General features: G+C 44.5%; 1 protein-coding gene across 1 annotated transcript in view; it reads left to right on the forward strand.

Annotated features, from left to right (window-relative positions):
- Positions 1–21,645, forward strand: part of RFX4 (regulatory factor X4) — a 163,485-nt gene that overhangs the window by 62,238 nt on the left and 79,602 nt on the right. Inside the window, exon 4 of the mRNA XM_068560654.1 lies at positions 10,184–10,307. Within this exon, the coding sequence (XP_068416755.1) occupies positions 10,184–10,307 (124 nt within the window). The remainder of the gene's footprint in view (positions 1–10,183; positions 10,308–21,645) is intronic.

The following is a 21,645-nucleotide window of genomic DNA, read 5'->3' on the forward strand; positions in this document are numbered from 1 at the left end:
GAAGTGTTTCTTCTGTATGGGTATCAGGCAGTGGAAGTGCTGGGTGCACAGAAAATGTTAACAGGATTGCAAAATTGCCCACTCTAATGGCCTTACCATTTTATATTCAGCCGAAGTATACAAAATGCTGTTTTTTAAAAAATAGGAACCTAGCTCCACAACACGGCATCTCATCCTCCGAGGCATCTATATCCTTCACGTTGTCCCCTCTCTCCAGGGGTAGCGGGCAGCCCCAGGAAAGGACCTTGGCCTCTCCGCCAAGGTGGTAGCCACTGGCCTGATAGTGCCCAGTTCTCCCGGGACGCTTGGCTTGTTCCTGGAATTGGTTTAGGAGCTATTTGCCTCTCTGCCTTCCCCCACCTTGCCGAGAGCCCCTCCCCATCGCCCCAGAGACCATCCCCACTCTAAGAACAAATAATACAACAGCCAAGCAGCCGAAAATAAGCAGGGCCACGTGACCTGGAGGCAGTTCCCAGCAGAAAACAGGCAAATATTGTCAAATGCCTTCCGCCAAACACTTTCCAGCATCCCATCCTCGGTCATGAGGTTAGTAAAGCCCAACCCACTGGGGATGGTGAGCCCTGCTGGAATCCTGGCCACACCATAACCTCTATTCACAATGAGGATTTCGGCAGGGAAAGCAGCCTGTCTGCTGTCCTGGCCTACTCGCTGCCAGCACGTGTCCCCCTCCACTGCCCCGCCCTCTCACACACCTCTCTTGTTGCCAGTGTCACTCTGAGCTCCTGTGTGCCATCAGCGGGGAGGCACTTCCCTGTCTGCAGTTTCCACGGAGAGGGAGGCCCTTCCCCAAAGGAAGAGGATTGAAGACCAAATTGTCACTTTTGTGGGAGACATTTTCCTTTCTTTTGGAAAAATAAAAATGAGGCTTGGGTGATTGCTAGGCTTTCAATATTTCAAATCAATATGAAACAAAATAAATTTGGTGTTTCTCTTTAAAATGTTCTCAGAGGCCAGAGGTAGAAAATTGGGCTGGATACTGTGCCAAAGAAGTACGGTGACGTTTTAGACCCGGCCACAGCTGCTAGACCAGACCCACGGGATGTCACCAATACCTGACGTTGTGCACCCATTTCTGATTTAATTCTTTATTCAACGGTGGCATAACCTTATTTGCTCTCATAGTATGAGTTAGTCCACCTCATTCCAGAAAGGGAGGCTAAACATTTTTAGCTCTGAATGTAACCAGAAGTGACATATAGTGCCAATAGGCGTGACTATGTCCCGCTAGAAGTCCTCAGCCAGAGATGGAGAAAGGTAGCTTAAGCAGGACAACATGAAGGGTGTAAATGTCTCAGAGAATGAGATGCTATGTTGTAGACCTAGGTTCTTATTTTTAGAAAATATTTTGTGCTGTGAGTGAAGGTATAAAATGGTAAAGCCATTTGAATGGGCAATTTTGCATCCCATCAACATTTTAATATGTGTATCCACTCCTGGATACTGACATGGAGAAACACTCCCCCAGGTGTGCAGGGGGACACATGTGAAGATGTTCTTTGCAGCCCTATTTGTAACGGTGAAGTGGAGATGAGTAGAGGCAGGGGAGAGATGGAAAGGGAAGATTGAAGGGGGTGGTTTATGGTAGAGGATGGTGCCAAAATCCCGTCCGCTGCCATTCGGGGCCACCAGCGCTCTGGTTGCCAACCTCTAGCCTAGGCCCCGACAGGTGGGTTAGCAGCAGCACAGAACTTGTGACACTCTGCTACTATAGTGCCTAGTTTTTGTCAAAAAAAAAAAAAAGGACTTGATTAATCAAAAAATGAACAGAGGGATGCCAGAAGCTGGCTAATCCCAGGCCTTTCTGGAACACCACTTTGGTAGCTTGTAGGCAAAGCACAAGATTTGGGTTAGATTACTGTAGATTCTGGTCCAGTTGAGTCATTACAATGGCAGAAATAAATCCCTGATTCAGTCCATGGCTGAGCAGGGACCAAACTTACAGGTTGAGCCAGTACCCCTGGTGTGCCAGGCTTACCCCAGCTGATGTTGCTGGCTGAGCTCACTGGATCTCACGAAAACCGGGTAGAGGAGGCAGGATTATTACCCCTACTGGAAGAGGAGGAAAAGCAAGCAGGCAACTCAACACAGCAGATGGTCTCAGTCTCACTCCACCCACGTGGGGGAAATGCCCGCCTCCTCAGAAGACCCTCAACCAAGGGGAGGCGGGGCCAGCGAGGTCCTAGGAGAAACACCAGGGACCCACCTGAACTCGTGTTTGTCTACCCAGCAGCAAATTGTGGGCTTAATTGTTGCAGTTTAATAAAACAGATTGGGTGGTTTTTGTTTATTTGTTTTGGCCTTCTGTAGAATCCGAGCCCATGTGAGCCAAATGCCACCATTTTGTACTTACTTATCATCTGGTGGTGTTCTCTCCTTGGTTCCCATCTTCCTTCTGAGAAACTGTCGGCTTCCTAAAGGCAGTGGTGGGGATTGCGTCTTCTCGTTCACCGCTGTATTCTGCGGTGCCTGGCGCATAGTAGGTGCTCAATAGGTAATGCTGACTCACTGAGCACATGGATGTCAGTCCCTAGCACAGAGTGAGAGCTTTAGAAGCATCGTCCCTGAGTTCATACTCCAAGGCAGGCTTTTCCCAGCCAGGTAGTTTGGGGCAAGTCGCTTAGCCTCCCCAACCCTCCATTTCTTCCTCCATGTCATGGAGATAAAGTTACCCATTTGTGGGAGTAGTGATAACAAATATGAACATCTCTGGCACAAGAGTAGGCACTTGAAAATATAAATCAGGTCTGTTAATATAAACAGGCTTTTCCTTTAACCCCCCAGGTGTTAGGATTTTTTTAAACTTTTTTTTGATCTGTGCAAAAGCCTGCTTTCCTTCCTTGACCAGAGCCCTCACCCCGCCGCCTCCTTCCTTCCACAGTGTTACTGACCGTGTTCAGGTCACAGTGCTAGGAACTATGCTGGCATAAATAGAAGTGTGGTTTGGTCCCTGCCTTGAAAGGACTTTCAGTCTAAGGTGTGAAGTGTTACCTGAATATTCTGCACTAATATAGAATGATACCGATAGTTACCCTCCGTTGAGTGACGTGCATATGCCAGCTGGAGGGCTGAGGGCTGTGCCTGGATTCTTGTTTAACCCTCACAGCAGGCTTGGGAGATGGGTGTTGGGGTATCATTTCCCTCATTTTGCAGATGAAGGAAGCAAGAGTCTGAGAGCTCAGGTAACGTACCTGAGACCGTAGTGCTTGCAAGTGGTGGAGGAGGACTCAGACTCAGTGATCCCTGACTGCAAAACCGCTGTCTCTCAGTGAAGCTGTTAGGAAGAGCTGTGGAAATCGCCAGGAGGCGGTGAGAGCTTTAGGAGCAGCAGGTGTGTCTGTTCAATCACGATGTTTTCCTCTACAGACATAACTCACACTCTACATGTTATCAAATGAATGAATACGTGAATTTGTCAAGGAAGAAATGATTAAGGAGTGGTCAGCAGTTGGGGCTGGGTAGAAATTAAGCACAGTTTTGTGGAAGAGAAATTTGAGCTGAGCCTTGAAGGGTGAGGCCCAGCAGAGGGGGTCCCCTCGCATGGTGGGAAGGCCAGGGAACGTGTACCGTAGCGGGGAACGTGGCAAGATATGTTTGAGGAATGGCAGACAGTCCCGCCGGCTGGAGAGAAGCGTATGTGTAGGGGAGTGAGGCCAGAGAAGCCTGGAGAAGGAGAAGTAGTCAGGGTCAGAGAGATAGGGGGCCTTGGGTTCCTTACCTTGGGTGCCAAGGTAAGGAATTTGAACTTCTGTGAGAGGCAGAGGGGAGCCATTGAAGGGTTTAGACTATTGTCTGGCTCTGATTGTTTGGCCAGATTTTTTCTCTCACATATTTTGCAGTCTCAGATCTCTCTGATAACCTCAGTAATAAATTATGATGTTTAGCAAGTAAAAAAAAAAAAATCCTGTTTTCTTTTCTTTGGGTAAAATAGAAGAAAAAAGTTTCTGTCCCAGACATGTCTACAAGGACTCGGGAAGTGGAGGCTGGACTGAAAGCCCATGTGAACATATAAGAAAACATAAGTTTAAAATGAGAGCAGAGGGAGAGATTATGCTACGTGCTGAGACATCTGCTGTTCACTGTAAAGCGCTAATACGAAGCTTCCACCATGTGCCCCTGGATGCTGCATGCTGAAACCTTGTGAGGAGGTCTTTTAAAAATGTATACTGCAGATAATGACTCATGTTGGCTAGTGGACCGAGGTCATTATCTCTCCATAATAGGATAGGCTCAATTCAAATATGATCAAGTTGTTAAATAGAAGATCAGAAAATGGAAGACATGGAGAATGTTTTTGTGATCATTAAAAAAAAAATATCCAGGTATAATGGAGTATTGTTCACCGTGTCAGACTAATGATGTCCTGTAAAAGTGAGGAGGAAAAGGGGAAATTTCATCAGATATGAAGAGAAATAATTAACTGCCTTTCTGCCATGCCTTGGTCAGGAAGCTGGCATTTCAATTAGCAACTTCGGTACGTGCACGGACCCTCTGGAGTTTGTAAGAAGGTTTGGGGGAAAGGTGTCATGATGCTATTCCTGTAGAAACTCATCAAACATCAAAGCTGCCCTTGACTCCAATTACGTGTCTTCACTCATAGAGCTTATTAAAATGCTTCATAGTCACAAGCCACCTAGATACCTTGAGGCAAAGAAGCTCCAGTAAGAGAAACAAAACGTGGATAAGAATATAGTTATTTAGAAGGCTCTGGCCTTTGGCAGGTAACTGCTTAATTAGCTCAGCCTGTGTGACACCCATATGTGACACCCATATGATTCAAATGTTGATAGTTTGTTGCAGCTATGGATTCATCTAATGGGATGTATTTTAAATTTGATCTTGTATTTAATCCTGATTTCTTGACCAGATTTAGTGAGCAAACAAACAATACAAACAACAAATAGAAACTGAGGCACAGGGGGCTTAAGTAAAGTAACCAATGAGGGGAGGAGCCAGGAATTTATCTGGGAACCCATGCCCTTTAGCACAATATTTGGAAGCATTATTCCCACCCCCCCCCCCATAACTCACCTCGTCAGCTTTTCTTCTTTTTTTTTTTTTTAAATTTATTTATTTATTTATTTATTTTATTTTTGGCTGTGTTGGGTCTTCGTTTCTGTGCGAGGGCTTTCTCTAGTTGTGGCAAGCAGGGGCCACTCTTCATTGCGGTGCACGGGCCTCTCACTATCGTGGCCTCTCTTGTTGCGGAGTACAGGCTCCAGACGCGCAGGCTCAGTAGTTGTGGCTCACGGGCCTAGTTGCTCCGCGGCATGTGGGATCTTCCCAGACCAGGGCTCGAACCCGCGTCCCCTGCATTAGCAGGCAGACTCTCAACCACTGCGCCACCAGGGAAGCCCCAGCTTTTCTTAATCATGGCGATGGAGCCCCCTTTCATCCATTCAACCCAGTTATGAACTTGAGGGCTTCCTTTGTTGCTCCCACCCTCCTCACATCTGGCAGCATGAGACCCACACCCTAGGTGTTATCTCTGCCCTGACAGCCACTCCTTCAATCCATGCTCCATCATTTCCTGCCCTGACTATTAACGTGGCTCCAAACCGATCTCATTTGTTCGTTCATTCACTCATTCATTCTACAAGTACTGCCTAGTCAGCCACTACGTGCCAGTCTTCACTAGTGCTCCTTGCCCACTTACCAGAGAGGTGCCAAGGTGACCTTTCCAGAGAATAAACTGGATCCTGGCACTCCTATGCTTTAAAAACTTAACCGGCTCCCTATAATTTAAAGGATCATATGCTTTTTATTAGATGAATTCTGAATGGTTTGAAATGCATGTTTGTTGAATGTGTCCATGGATTTTTCTGGCCAAAATTAATTTTAGAAAATCATTAGTAAATATAAGCAAAAAGCACACAGCTGGTTATGCACAAAGTTCCAGCTTCCCAGATTGTTCTTGTCTATGCATTAAACTGGAAAATATCCCACAACACAGTAGCCTAAAGAGTTGAAGTTAAGCTTTCTAAGGAAATTGCTTAGTGGCACTCTCAGTCGTCTAAGAGGAAACCTATGAGACTTGGGGTTTTTTTTGTTTTTTTTTGTTTAAACGTTCTTTTAGTCTCAATCCATTGCTGGCAAATACAACATATTAAACTTTAAATTAATGCTAGTTACTGATGTTGATTACATTCTAAAATTGAAGTATAGTTGATTGACAATGTTGTGTTAGTTTCTGGTGTACAGCAAAGTGATTCAGTTACATATATATTAGTTTTCACATTTTTTCATTATGATTTGTTACAGGATATTGAATATAGTTCCCTGTGCTGTACAGTAGGATCTTCTTCTTTATCTATTTTATGTATAGTAGTTGGCATCTGCTAATCCCAAACTCTTAATTTATCCGTCCCTCACCCCCTTACCCCTTTGGTTAACCATAAGTTTTCTATGTCTGTGAGTCTGTTTCTGTTTTGTAAATAAGTTAATTTGTATCATATTTTAGATTCCACAAATAAGTGGTATCATATTGTATTTGTCATTCTCTTTCTGACTTACTTCACTTAATATGATAATCTCTAGGTCCATCTATGTTGCTGAAAATGGCATTATTTCATTCCTTTTTATGGCTGAGCAGTATTCCATTGTATTTGATTACATTATTATTATTCCTACAGCATCCTGGAAACACTTGGGTCTTCCTGTCTCTGAATATTTTTTTCAATCCTGTCTGAGTAACACTCCATTGCCTTCTGAAAATAAGACTTTCATAGTAACTCTTCAACTCTGGAGGTTGCTAAACTCTTAGGCCAAGCCATATTCTCTTATGCGGCATGCCCCTCCCCCATGGTTCTTTCCTTTTAGATACTCCTTTACAAGCCCTCTTCTCCACTCAGACCAGTGTCTGCATCATCCAAAGCTCGAGCCACGTTTGTCTCTTAGCCTTGCTGTTCTCCTTGCCTGGAACCCCCTCCATCTCCCATGGCAGAATACCACAGTGGTTCACAGTGAGACAAACTCTCCCATTTACCAGCTGCATGACCATGGGCAAATGAATTTCGCTCTCTGTGCCTCAGTTTCCTCACCTAAAATATGGGCATCATATGGTTATTGTGAGATAATGTATACCCCGTGCCTGGCACCTAGTAAGAGCTCAACAGATGCTAGCTGTTGTTGTTGTTGCAAAGTTCTAATTCCAGTTCATCATGAAACCTTAATCATCTGTTCCCATCTACACAGTAATCTCTCTGTCTTCCCACATTCCTCTGCACCTGTGGTTGGGAGTTGGTAGTATTTAAATATTCTTATTTCTGTGCATTATTCTCCCCACAATAAACTGCAAAGTGAACTAGGGCATAGATTTTGTCTTATGTCAACACAAGACCCTACAGGAGGCAGACAAGGAACAGAAAATAGATTGGGTGTAAGAAAAATAGGGAGGAGTGAGGACTCTGGCCAACCCGAGGGCACATGTAACGCTGGCCAATTGTCACGCGGGAATATGGGCCCAGTGTTGCCAGATCTCAGCCTTTTCAAAAGAAGCCAGAAATCCAGATTCTTATGTGAAATGTCCTGAATTTTAGAAGTTGGGCCAACACTGTTCAGGCCAAACAAAGAATGTTTGTGAGACCCCATCTTGTGAAAGCCGCATTTTTCAGATGACCCCCACGAGTTTGTGCATAAGCTGGTTATTTGGACCTTTGAACTCACTTTTATAGGGAAACAATACTGTGAATGGCATTTAGGGGTCCAGGCTAAACTAGAAGGCTGATCCCCATTCACACCAGCCCCGAGGCTTAGGATAGTTCTAAGAAACCTAATCTCTATGTGAAACGATTTTCTCACAGGGAAATACATTTAGAGTTCCAATGTATGATGTTGGGGACACATAGAATGTAAGCCCTCTCAGGACAGGGCCCTTGTTTTGTTCACCACTGTTTCCTTAAAGTCTAGAACACTGCCTGGCACTCAATAAATATTTGTTGAATTGAAGATTACCTGTGTCTTTATCCACCTGTCCACCATTAATCTGTTCTCCACGCGCAAACAAGGGCTACCTTGCACACCGTGGTATCCCCAGCACCTGTTGGGTGATAAGAGATCAGTAAATATTTGTTGAATGAATATATGACTGACACAATCTATCCATCAAACATTTACTGAGCACCTGCTGTGTGCTACGGAGTCTGTTGGACTTTAAAAATGCAGAAGTGAATCAGACACCACCCCAGCCTCAAGGAATTAGGTTGCCTAGAAGGGATTGCATAAACTATTTCCTGGAACACTTATAAAAATTGTCAGGCGTTACTCAGTGGTCCCCTTCCCAGAAGAGGGGGGAGTGGGTGAGACTACCTGGGACGGCTCAGCACAGGCATCTTCATCTATCCGAGCGTTCCTTGGGTTGTTTGGTCCTCTGCGTCATCCGTGGGGTTTGGGTATGAAATGATTGAACTGATTTTCTTTCAACCACATGTTGCAATGAGCCGAATGAGCACTACCCTTTCAAGTGGGCACCTCGGGAGGCCGTGTCCTCATTCCACTTCAGTTACAACAGCGCTGGACCACTTCTTTGGCAAGTGCCCTCAGAAAGTTAGAAGCCACTTGAGGACAGTGATTTCATTGTTTTAGCATCATGCCTTATTTTTGAACCCCTAGAAAAACAGTTGGGAGAAAAGGGTTATTCCAGTCACTTTAGCCCTCAAACTTGGTTCCAAATGACTTGGGGTTGTTTCCTAGAATCCAATTCACAATCAGAGGAGAAATATTTTCTATTGGTGAGTTTATTGAACAGTGTGTACCCCACACTGAAGGCAGTGAGGCCCAAAGAGAAGTCCCCAAACTGTCACGTGCCTCAGCAGTTTTGTTGGAAGAGATGTTTAACCTTCCAAAGTGTCCATGACAAAGGAGCCTGATTCTTTTGGATGCCTACATTCTTTTCTTTTTAACAGTGAAAACTTTTATATTTAGAATTAGCCAGCTGGACTCAGTGTAGATGATCCCAACTTTGTTGGCAACATCCAAAGCAGCATAGTCAGGAGCCAGTCAAACATATGCCTTCTTCTCTCCATCAGGCCTGATCAGGGTGTTGACCTTAGCCATGTCAATATCATAGAGCTTCTTCACAGTCCGTTTAATTTGGTGCTTGTTGGCCTTGACATCCACAATGAACACCAGTGTGTTGTTTGTTGTCTTCTGTTTTCTTCACGGCTGACATGGTGGTGAGGGGGGAACTTGATGATTGGATGTCTACATTCTGGTGTTTGGGTTAAAGAGGGAAAAAAAAAACTGTATCTAGTTTACTTCTATGTTCCCAGAGTCTAGCACAAATTCTGGACATCTGAGTGCCCAAAAATGTTTTATGGAGCAGAAAAGTGGATGATAATGAGGTCTAACACCTACTAAGCTCTCACCATGTGCCAGGCCCCATGCTGATGCATGTCACACGTTACATCTGATTGTCATGACAACCTTGAGAGGCGGTTACAGTCAGTACCTCCAAAAGGAAACTGAGGGCTGAGGTTGAGTAACTTACCCGAGGTCACCAAGCCAGCAAGTAATCAGGCTGGGATTTGAACCCAGATGGAAAAGTTCCTACCCTGAAACCCTAACCTATAGTCATTAAGAAGGTAATGGGTGTAGAATCATATAATCCCAGTACAGCAGGGAAGGTGAGCCTAAAGGAAACAAGCAGTTCAGCTCCCTGCTGTGGTCATATAACCTCCCTCAGTCAGTGGGTTAGTGGCTGTCTAGCTGTCCAGCCCGTGCTGGGGCATTTGTTTTCCCAGGCTGTCTCACTCTGCTGCTCTTGTTAGCCAAGAAGCTCTAAGATTTTAACACCTATCAGGAATGGCTACACAGTGGGTAGCTTGGCTGAGGGGGGGCACCTGCAATATCCTCTATCATTTTTTGGAGTTTGGGGGAATCTGATTCACCCAGAATGTGGTCAGGCCAATGACAACAGAGAGGAAAGGGACTGGGAATTTGGGCTGGAAAAGTGACCTGAGGTCATACCCAAAGGGACCAGGGGTCTGATCCTGCTAACCTGCTAACTCCGTTCCTGACCTTAGGCAGATTGTTTTGTCTTCGTGGGCCTTGGTTTCCCCATCTGTAAGAAAAGAGTGATTTCTCAGGTCTGCCCAGCTCTGGCGGAGGACTAGAAAGAACAGATCCTTCTTTCTTGGGTTTGTTCATTGGGCGTTTATTTCCCCAGGCTGGAGGAGAACTATGAGATTGCAGAAGGGGTCTGCATCCCTCGCAGTGCCCTCTACATGCATTACCTGGATTTCTGCGAGAAGAATGACACCCAGCCCGTCAATGCTGCCAGCTTTGGAAAGGTGAGTCCAACTTCACCAGGCTTTTTCCTTTTCTTCCCCACTTCTAAGTAGTTTATGCACAGTTCCTAATCATGTTTTAAATCATTTAATTTTTTTTTTTTTAGGTTACCAAAGTAAATACTTCGGTTACTTTGCTGTAAAAATTTCAAACAATTGTTAACAGAGTAATACCAAACCAAATACCAAAACAGAGTAATACCAAAGTATTAAAAATTTCAAATAATTCAGACATGTTGTAAAGTAAAAGTGAACGTCTACCTTGAATTTCCTCGGTACTTAATTTGCAGACAGTAACTTCTTTTCTCTGAGCGGCAAATATTGCACTCGCAGGTGTGTTATGTGTATATCAGTGAGCCTGGGACAGGCAAACTGCTTGGCTTAGTAATGTGAGCGCCTTAGAGAAACTGGGAAGTGGCCTTGTATCATAGCTTGGAGGTCTGGGAGTCCTCTGGGAGTGGTACTGTTTGTAATATCACTGCAGGCCTGACTGTTCTCTATCCACTTATGATAAAAATACATCCCACACTCAGGGCTCTCTCTACAAAAAATCATTACCCTTGGTCATTCATATTCAGCTGGCCAAGGAAGGCTATTGGAACTCTATTTAAGACTCATCATGTGTTTATTTGATAAAGATCTAGATTTTTTTACACCCCAAAAATATTCAATTTAATTTGAGTCAATACATCTAAACTCTTTCTCCTTTTATTAGCTTCTTTTTCCTGTGTGTAACTATTTTCCCACATCGGCTAATAAAAAATAGGCAAGCTTGTCCTGCACCACTATTCCTTACCAGTTTTCTGAGTGCAAGCGTAACAAGGACTGAAATGGCAGGAAGGGGTCAATGTTTCAGAAATTCACTTTTCAGATCCTCAACAGATAAATCATCAGCAAGAAGAAACAAAGGGCAATGTTAGGCCTGAGCCAACCACCCCGGAGAGTCTGAAACTGAGTGGCTGAGAATTGGCTCCACTCAGTAAATGAGAAGATGCTCTGTGGTGACTTAGGAAGGGAAAAATGCTTGTGTGATGGGTTAATGTTCCTTCTCCAAAGTGAAAAGAATTTTTAAAAAAATCAGTGGCGAAACCACCTTTGCTGTTTCATTCGTTAATTTCTTCAGCGGGGCAGTGTTGGCTGAGACTGGCTGTGTGGCATGCACTGTGTCAGGCAGTGGAGACTCAGAGGGATCCCGGTATGGGTCCTGCTCTGGAGGGGCTCCCAGTCTAGAGAGGGACACTGAGAGCCTCTCAGCAGTGGGCGAAGGAAGAGCACAGCAGGAGTGTATCCCTGTCCTGTGTCTGGGGTCCTGGAACATTCTTTTGCATCTACACGCTCCCTCCCAGAGGCCGAAATGGAGAGTCAGGTTGGGTGAACCAAAAGACCAAGATTCCTAGCTCTCCTGGACTTATCACTTAACCTCTCTGAGACTCAGTCCTCTCAGCTGTGAAATGGGAATTAACCCCTGCCTTCTTCCTGGGATGTGCCAAGATTCACTTGAGAGGGTGGCGGGCTGCTGTAGGGTACTGTGCACTCAGTCATCTGGTCGCTCAGATATTTAGTAACGCCTACCATGTGCCATTACAACTGTTATTATGAATTTTCCATGAGATGCTTGTGCACAGATACAAATAGCCATTTGTTAGCTTAGATTCTGAAACAAAAACAAAAACAAAAAACAAAAAAATTCAGCATTTCTAGAAACTCCAATTTGCCTGTGTAAGGACCTTCTATTCCTTTTTCTCTCAAATTCTTTTGTAACCCTGTTGTCAGCTCAGGGTTTCCTTGACCTTGTGATCTAGGTAAAATCGATTTAACTCTTCCTGTCCTGCCAGCATCCCAGTTCCATTCCTATTTCAAGTCTCAAATCTGCCCCCAAGATTTCAGCAAGTCCCAGGGTGTTTGCATCCTCAGGGTCACCTTGACTTGGGACTCCTCTTTCTGCATATACCCCCTCTCTCCACCCCTGTGCTATTCAGTACAGTAGCCTCTGGCCACACACAGTTGTTTAACTTAAACAAAATTAAAATTCAGTTCCTCAGTCACACTAGCCATACTTCAGATGCTCAGTAGCCACATGTAACTAGATGCTACCATATTGGACGGTGCAAATACAACATTTCCATCTCCACAGACAGTCCTGTTGGACAGCCCTGTTCTGTACCATCACGAGCTAGGGATGAAACTCAGGGTCCTCTTTGCTTTGCACAAGGCAGTCCACAGAAAGCGTCCATGTAGACTAAAGCGTCCTAGTAGACTGAAGTGTGCAGCGGTGGTTTACATCCCAAGCATTGTCCCATGGAGCAGACGTCCCCACCTCCAAATGCGCCCTGGTGCTCCTCCTGCCAGTGCCCCACAGCTGGTCCCCGCCCTCTCTGCTCGGCTGCCTCTCCCGCCCTCCTCTGCCACCTCCTCCTGCTCCCTTCACTCTCCCTCTCCTTCCTCCTTGGGACAAGCTCCACCAAATTTCCTCTATTCTCTAGTCCTCGCTTCCTGCTGACATCTATGCCCACGCGTCTCGTTTAATCCAAATGGCTTTTCAGAATATTTTCCCAAATAATAAGTTTCCTCTCTAAGAAGAATTACAGTGCCAGGTGCTTCCAAAATAGTCATTTAAAAAGGCATCCAAGGGTAAGCTGGGACGAAGTGAGAGAGTGGCATGGACTTATATATACTACCAAATGTAAAATAGATAGCTAGTGGGAAGCAGCCACATAGCACAGAGAGATCAGCTCGGTGCTTTGTTACCACCTAGAGGGGTGGGTTAGGGAGGGTGGGAGGGAGACGCAAGAGGGAGGAGATATGGGGATATGTGTATACGTACAGCTGATTCACTTTGTTGTAAAGCAGAAACTAACACACCATTGTAAAGCAATTATACTCCAATAAAGATGTTTAAAAAAAGCATCCAAACTCTGTCTTATCTTCAGTCCCAAAGCAAGGAATTACTCTAATGGAAATAAAAACACAAATGCAAAAGCTCTCTGCAGCTGCCTTGCCATCGATTTCAAGTGCACTGGAAATTGGGGTTCTCCTTCCAGCCACGGAGGACAGAAGGTACCTGCTGAGGGTTTTCGCATTGAGCTTGTTGAATTGAAATCCCAGACGCATTTTCCCTTCCTGAGGGCTCCCAGCACGCTGCAGCTGCCATCTCCTTGAGAGAAAGGGACTAGTTCTGTAAAACCTTGGAGTGTAATTGTGGACAGTCTTCCTTTGAGCCGATCCGTCCAAACTTATGATTCATCTCTGAACTTTTAACTCAGAGCAGGCAAAGTTCACTATTTCAGCTTCGGTTTTAGAGAAAAATTAGATTGATGGTCATCTTCCCAACTGGCTTGCAAGTGGGCTGAGGTGAAACAGACATCAGTGGTAAAGCTGTCCCCATGTCGCCTGGCTGGGATCCTGTTCTTGATAAAGTGGATGGCAGCGATTGCTTTGCTGCAAGTAAGATCTGAAATAAAAATCCCCTCTCCCAACACCGTGGCCAAGCTCCAAAAGCAGTGGCTTCCAGTAATGTTGTATTGACTTTGGGTCATGGAATTAATTTCAGAATTGCAGAGCATGCTGAGGCTGCTAGCTGAACTAACTTCTTGTGCCTGCTTTTGCTGTTGGCTGGGGTGATGAAAGGTCACCCAACTTGGAGTCACTTAACTTTTCTGAGCTCCCATTTCCTTACCTTTAGATGGGAAGTATCCCAAATTACTCTAGGGATAAAATGAGACAGTGCTTATGATAATGTTTTTTAAAACTGTAAAGCTCTCTATCAATGGAAGAAATCACTATTTTCTAAAATTGGCTCCATTCCGTTCTAACTCCTCTATCTCCTTACCATACTTTATTTTTCTTTATAGCACTTATCACTGTCTGAACTACTATATATATATGTTGTTACTAATATATATGTATAGTTATCTATATATGATAGTATTATCTATATATTTTATTACATATAATATATAATTATTAATGCATATAACTAATAAATATGTAACATATATATTTTTTAGTTGCTTGTGTTTTGTCCGTCTCTTTCTCTAGAATGGAAGCTCCATGAGGACCTTTTTGTTCACTATGCATCCCTAGCCCCCAGAATAGTGCCTGGCACATAATAGATCTTCAGATATTTGAAGATTGAATGATTTATATTATTGCTGTTTGCTAAGAACACCATGAATTGTTTGACATATGGCAATTTGTTTAAGCCTCATGGTCACCATATGAAATTGGCATTGTATCTACTTTCCATTAGTCCATTTGCTGAGTAGGGATGAACTTGTTGAGGTACCAATGGAAACTGGTTGTATTTTCACTTACTTTAAAGAGCTGCCTTCAGAGTCCTCTGTCCGTCCTTCCTGCTCTGCCCTCTGACAGCATCGCAGGGCAATCCCACAGCATCAGACCGTGATCAGCCATCATATCAGTCTTGGCTGGATAATTAAAACTCATTCTCAGCTATGAAAAAGCCCAGTTCTGTCCAATTTAAAACTTCCATCTCACATGGAAGTCAGACCTCCCCCCACGATGCCTCCAAATTTGCTCTGTGAAAGGGAAGGGGGGACTCTTTCTCTCCTCTTCTGACTCCTCCAGGGTCAGGGGAGGGGGACAGTGGGGGAGGGTATCTAGAGGAAAGGCAACAGGAGTCTTTTTGACCAGCTGGTGCTCTCTGAAGGCTCCTCCCAGCTATCTGTGTCCTGTGCTGTGATCGTCATCCGTACGCTGGGGGAAAGGGGTCCAGTGGTGGGTTTCGGGGGAGACCCCCTGGATCTCTGTCCACAATGGCTGAAGGGCTGTGCTCTCCAGCTGACCTCCCACTGCCCACCGCTCTTGCTTCTCCGCTAAGGATTCACCCTGTGGCTCTGGCCTTATGCTGGAGGGTTCTGACCAGCTCTCTGAATGCCTCGTGTTACACTTTTATTCTTAGAGAAGCCCAGAGGAGCCCCCACGAGTGTGATGGGTGTGGAACAGGCCCACCTTGGTGATGTGCAAACAGAAAATGGCTTTGCTTTGTTCCTCAACCATGTTATGGCCAAACTCCCTTCCCTGACGCCTGATGTTTGTGGCAGGTTTAATAGCTTTTCGGTTATTGATTATAAAAACAAGCCTCAGCGGACGTAGAGAATGGACTTGAGGACACGGGGAGGGGGAAGGGTAAGCTGGGACGAAGTGAGAGAGTGACATGGACATATATACACTACCAAATGGAAAATAGATAGCTGGTGGGAAGCAGCGACATAGCACAGGGAGATCAGCTTGGTGCTTTGTGACCACCGAGAGGGGTGGGATAGGGAAGGTGGGAGGGAGACACAAGAGGGAGGTGATACGGGGATATATGTATATGTATAGCTGATTCACTTTGATATACAGCAGAAACTAACACACCATTGTAAAGCAGTTATACTCCAGTAAAGATGTTAAAACAAAAACCAAAAAACAAGCCTCTTTTCAATAATTTAGGTGCTCTTGTACACACTGAAGTCCAGTCCAGTGCTCTAGTTGAAACCTGCAGTCTCTCATGCATTTGAAAACTCCTCCCCTCCCCCCCAGCTCAGGACTGACCACTCGTGGCCTGGGGACCTGCAGTGGGGGAGGGGAGAGTGGTCTGACCTTCTGCTCTTCCCTGACATTTCCTTCCTGCTACTGGTGCCTCCAGGCTTGTCAGGGTGAGAAAAAAACACTTCCAAAATGATACCCCTAGTTCTCCAGCAAAAGCAGTGAAATAAATGTTTAGAGAGCCACAGAACTGTAAATTGAAACAAACACAAGGTAATATCAGAATTGGCCTACACATGACATCATACTCAGCTAAATTACCCAAGCTTATTAAAGACAATTCTTTTTAACAGATATTAGCAGTGTCTAGCTATGTCTAATTATGAATGCAGCATTCACAGATGTTTAATAAAATTAATAAAAATGGCAAACACTTACATAGTGCTTTCTATTACCTGGCACTATTCTAAGCACTTGACATATGTCAACCTTGTCTAATCCCCCAAACAACTCTATGAGCTAGAAACTATTATCCCCATTTCATACATGGGTAAACTGAGTCCCAGAGAAGTTAGGTAATTTGTCCAAGGTCAAACAGCCAGTAAGTAGATGTGTGATTCAGAATGTGACCCTGAGAAGTCTGGCTCTAGAGTCCATGGACTTAACTGTCTCATTTACACAGAGCAACTTATTTTGGGGGTACGGTCGGGTCGGTATGTGTAGAGGCAGGTTTTGTGTAAACAGTTGTCCTTTTGACTTTGGTGTTGTCATTAGCAGTCACCTGGACACGTCCATATGATCAAATTTGGAAGTGAAGTCTCGGCCTCTCTGTCTCTCGGGGTCAAGTGCGCTGGTCACTGCAATGGAGAAATTTCCCCTCAGATCTTCCCCCCAGGGTGTTCCAGGCACTGGGAACCCCCCTACCAGTATTTCCCATTCTGCTTCCCCCTCAACACTTGGGTTCACCCAAGTGAACCTTAGGTATGCATTTATTAGGTATGCATTTAACTCAGGAGATGGGAAATGGAGTCCTCTAGGGGAGGAGGCTGCAAAGGGGCATACGCATGTGAGAAACTGCAAAGCAGGATGGCACATGTGCCCCCTGAGCTATGAACACCCAGGATCGGAGGGATGCAGAGGAGGAAACTGCTGCCTCCTCGGGGTGGGGAGTGAGGGCAGCCTGAGAACCAGGTCAATCCCGGAGTACCTCTAGGTACCCAGTATTGCCTTCTCCGAACCTGCAGACTTGCGAGATCCATGGAAGCTGAAGCGAGTGTTTCAGTTTCACCAAATGCTTCTTTCTCCTGCTTTTCCACTGGTCTTTTGGAAACTAAAAACTCCACCTGCCCAGAGATGGAGCATTAGTGTGCTTAGCAAGAGCTAAGCTTTTTTCGGAAAGAAAAAGTGGACCTCAGATTTCTGAGCTAAGAGAATATCTCTAACTTACAAATTGGATTGCTTTCCATGCATTTGTAACAGGCATTCTGGTGGAGGATTAAAGGCAAAAGAGTGTCTTCTTCCACAAACTTTTACTGAGGGTCCATCATGTGCAGTAGGCGAGGAGTTTCCAAGAACGCCAGGTTTTGGGCCCTGAATTTGAGGATCTATCACTCTTACTCTCTGTATTACCCTGGACAGGTCCCATTTCCCTCTCTGAACCTCAGTCCCTGCATCTATCACGTGGGGAAGTTAGTCTACAAAGGTGTGAGGATCTTTACCATATGAACTGGAAACACTTTTCAACAAGAAATCGTAATGACAGTAACACTGACTCTTTGCCAGGCACTGGGCCAAGCCCTTTGCACATATTACCTCATTTAATCCTCAGCCCTGTGAACTAGATGCCGTTTTTTGTTCCTGTTTAAAGATGAGATAGCTGATTCCAGGGCCACTGGAACCTTTCCTATGGGGTAAATCCTGGGTGGAAATCAAAAGGTGTATCAGTTAGGAATTGTATTGGGGCTGTGCGTAAAAGACGCCTTTCCTCGTTCCCAAACAATGGCTTAAATAAATTTGTGGTTTTACTTTTCTTCACATAGAATAAGTCTAAAAGAAGGTAACCTATGCTAGTATAACAGCTCTATAAGAGCATCAGGGACCTGGGCTCCTTCTCTCTCTGTGCTCTGCCATCCTTAGCAGATGGCTTCTAATTTCTAGGTCACCTCATGGTCCAAAGTGACTGCTGGACAAGAAAGCCTATATTCCAGGCAAGATGTAGAAAACAGGGTGTAGGGAGAGAAAGGTCAAAACTCCAGCTGAGTCAGCTGTCTTTAGGAGCTTTCCCAGAGCCCTGCCCAGTGATTTTCCCTTTTGTCTCACTGTCTGCCCTTGGCTGTCAGGGAGGCAGGAAAATGTAGTCCATTGCCTCCTGGAATAAAAAATTAGAGTTTGGTTAGAAAGGGAAAGGGGCAGACAACTAGCCATTTTATCCACATAAGGGCATTTCAGAAATCCACGTATCCTTTTTCATTTAAAAAAATGAGATCTAATTGACATCTAACATCGTATTAGTTTTAGGTGTACAACATGGTGATTTGATGTATGTATGTACTGCAAAATGATCAACACAATAAATTTAGTTAACATCCATCACTACACAGAGTTACACATTTTGTTTTCTTGTGATGAGAACTTTTGAGATCTCTTCTCCTTACAACTTTCAATCATACGATACAGTATTGTTAACTATAGTCAGCATACTGTACATGACAACCCAGGACTTATTTATCTTATAACTGGAAGTTTGTCCCTTTTGATCACCTTCACCCATTTCTTTCCATGTGTCCTTTTATGTGTCAGGACTATAAAATGGAACCCAGGATCCTGAGAGAGTGCAGGGTGTACTCTCAAATGTGGAGCCCATGGGAGGAAACATAGGTGGCACCAAGTGACTAGCTTAGACTGTGTGGGGTAACGTGATTTATGGTCAAAGATTTGTTGAGCTTGTCAGGAAGAGGCTGATTCATGGATAGGCAACTAGACAGCTGTGACACAGTGCGACTTGAATACGTGGGGAGGCGCTTTATCCTCGCAAATACACCTCCCCCGAAGGCTTGCTGATATCTCAAAATCCTCAGTTCCTTTCGTTTAAGTCTGTGGAAATGCAACTACAAAAGAGCAGGATAATTCATTAATACTTACCAGTTACTAACACCTCAATGTAAATAAGTTTAATCTATTAAGGGGACTTAGAGATCTGTTGGTGAGACCTTCTCATTTTCCAGACAAGGACATTGAAAGTCAAAGAGATTGAGTGGGCTTCCCAAGGTCTGACATGTAGTGGCAGGGCTGGATCTGAGGGGAAGGGGGGAGACCAGTGGATGCCACCTGCTGGGCAGGGACCCCCCCCACCCCCAGTAAGAGGTAAGAGGTAGGGAGACAGGAGGAACGGAATCTGGGGCGGCAGATGTACTTGTATGAATTGAATTTATTTATATCCTGCCTTTTCCCCGTGAGGGCTTGAGGTACTTAGCCATTTGGGCTGTGGGTGTTGCTTCCTTGAATATGTGGCTCCTTCCTCCCCGCCGCCCATGCTTGAGCACTGCAAGAAACAAACAGACAGACAACAGTGTTCTGGGGACCTATGCTTCTGTCAGCCACATATGCCTGGAACAGAGATAAGGCTAAAGTTTCCTCTCGTTTTACATGACTGCCCTCTTCCTCAAGAGCGCTCACAATCTGCCCTGACCCCAGGTCGCTTGCGCACCTGTGGAGGGGCACAGAGGGAGATAAAGGTACTCTTGAGGCATCTTTAGGATTCTTCAGGAATGGTCTTTTTTCAATTTGCAACGGAAAAAAATTAAGCACATGGACAGTTTCCTTCTACTTTAAATTCTTGCATATGTTTTTCTTAACCCGTAGTATCTGCTGTGATGTCAGAATGCCTGATTTCACACCAGATTCCATATTTTGTTATTTCACACGTCTTTACTGATGTGCAGTGTAAAAGCTCAGAAATCAAATTGTGTGGGTTTGAATCCCAGCTCCACCGTTTACCAGCTGTGTGAACTCAGGAGATTTCTTAATAGCTATGAGCCTCAATTTTCTCCTCTGTAAAACGGGGACATGGTACCAACCACCTGAGGACTGTTGAGATAATGACTATTAAAAGGGCTGCCTTAGCACAGTGCCTGGTAAGTATAAACACTCAATGCACTTTAGCTATAATTATGATTTCAGTTTACCATCGCAACATTTCATGACCTTAATACATCCTGTTTTTAATATATCATCACTAACATATGAATGTTTCAACCTTTCTAGCTGCTCTTCCTTCTGAGCAATTTTGATAACAATTGTTCTAAAAATTTCCCGCATTGCACACATGCTACCATTGCCACCCTCACCCTTTCGTATTATCATCTTCAGAATTATTCCATTTTTGACTTAACCTCTATCTTATGTAACTCACCACATTCTAGCTAAATGGGTGTATGATGACTGTCTATTCTCACAGTCACAGACATGACACATCATCCCATCATCCCAAGGACAATACTGGGCTCACATATGGATTTTTGGACTTCTTGGAATTGTTACCCACGGTACTTATCAGGGGGCAACAGATTGTTACCTTTCTAGCCATGGGGGTTTTCTCGGAATCCTTCATCAATCCGTATGCATAGTTTGAAATTCCATTTCTGTCTCATTGCTCTAGATGTAAATTTCTTGTAATTTTTAAAAATTTCTTTTGTGGAATTTCCTGTGGAACCTGCAGTGGGGTAGAACCCACCTCAACCTCCAGTGCCTGGCACCCAGTAGGTGTTACTCCTCCCAAAATTGTTAAATGGATAGAGTTATACCAGCATAGTAAAATTACTCTGGCAAACACCCATTTCAAGATGGTAGCATTGAGGTAAAGTGTTTAGGAAAACTTATTCATACTACCAGGCTTAATTATTTTTTCTTCTTTGAAAAAGGCACAAGGTCTATTGACAATGAAGAAAGTGAGTACCCCACTTTCAGACTTAAAGTTGTGACAATTAGAATCCCTTTAACCTCTTTCCCTAGCCATTTCTCTCTCTTGTTCAAAAAACTGTTGTGTGTGTTTTTTAAGGAACAAGTACTTGCCATTGTACTGAATTTATAATTTCTTGCTGTTTGAAAAGCCCCTTTTCTTTTTCCCACACCCAAATGACCTCTGAAATAAGACCAGGATCTCTTGTTTTAAAACTGTCTTAAGCATACTTGATTCTTTGTATACACGAGTTTGTCTCCCTCAGAGTGTGGGAGAATATCCACTTATTCCATTACACTGGAACTTCTTTTGGATCAGTTCTTGTTGGTGGCAAATCTTTGCCTACTGAGGGTGGATTGAATTTTTGGGAACAACCAAAAGCCTTTTTTCAGAGCGTCCCTGATGACTAAGTTTGGAGATCAAGCTGGATCAAGACCATACGACTTGGGGTCAAAATTAAACAAGGCCTCTCTGTAGAGTAATGAGGCCGAGTGGCTTTGCTATGTGGCTCTGAAGGTGTCTCTTGAGGTGACACCCACAGAGGATGCTGAGGGTTTCATGCACAGTCAGTGGACACTTGCTGGCTCCCTTGGGTGTCGGTGACAGTGATGACCAGGAGACAGTGGAACTGGATCCCTGCTGCTTCTATTCGCTGGCATTTGTGAATCCGAGTGGCCTGTATCACCCTAGACCCCAGTTCCTCATTTGTGAAACGGGGACCATCGTATTCTCCTCCAGTGCGATTTTTAGGATAAATTTAATACCGAGAGTAAAATACTTTGTCTAGTGCGTGGTGCCTACTGATGCCCGATGGGTGTCAGTTCCTCTTCTCACTCTTCCCCTTCCTTATCTTAAATGAGGCCTGTGGTTTGAAGATGCCATTTCAGGAACGTT

This window comes from Eschrichtius robustus, chromosome 13 (assembly GCF_028021215.1).
Source record: "Eschrichtius robustus isolate mEscRob2 chromosome 13, mEscRob2.pri, whole genome shotgun sequence".
Classification (NCBI taxonomy): domain Eukaryota; kingdom Metazoa; phylum Chordata; class Mammalia; order Artiodactyla; family Eschrichtiidae; genus Eschrichtius; species Eschrichtius robustus.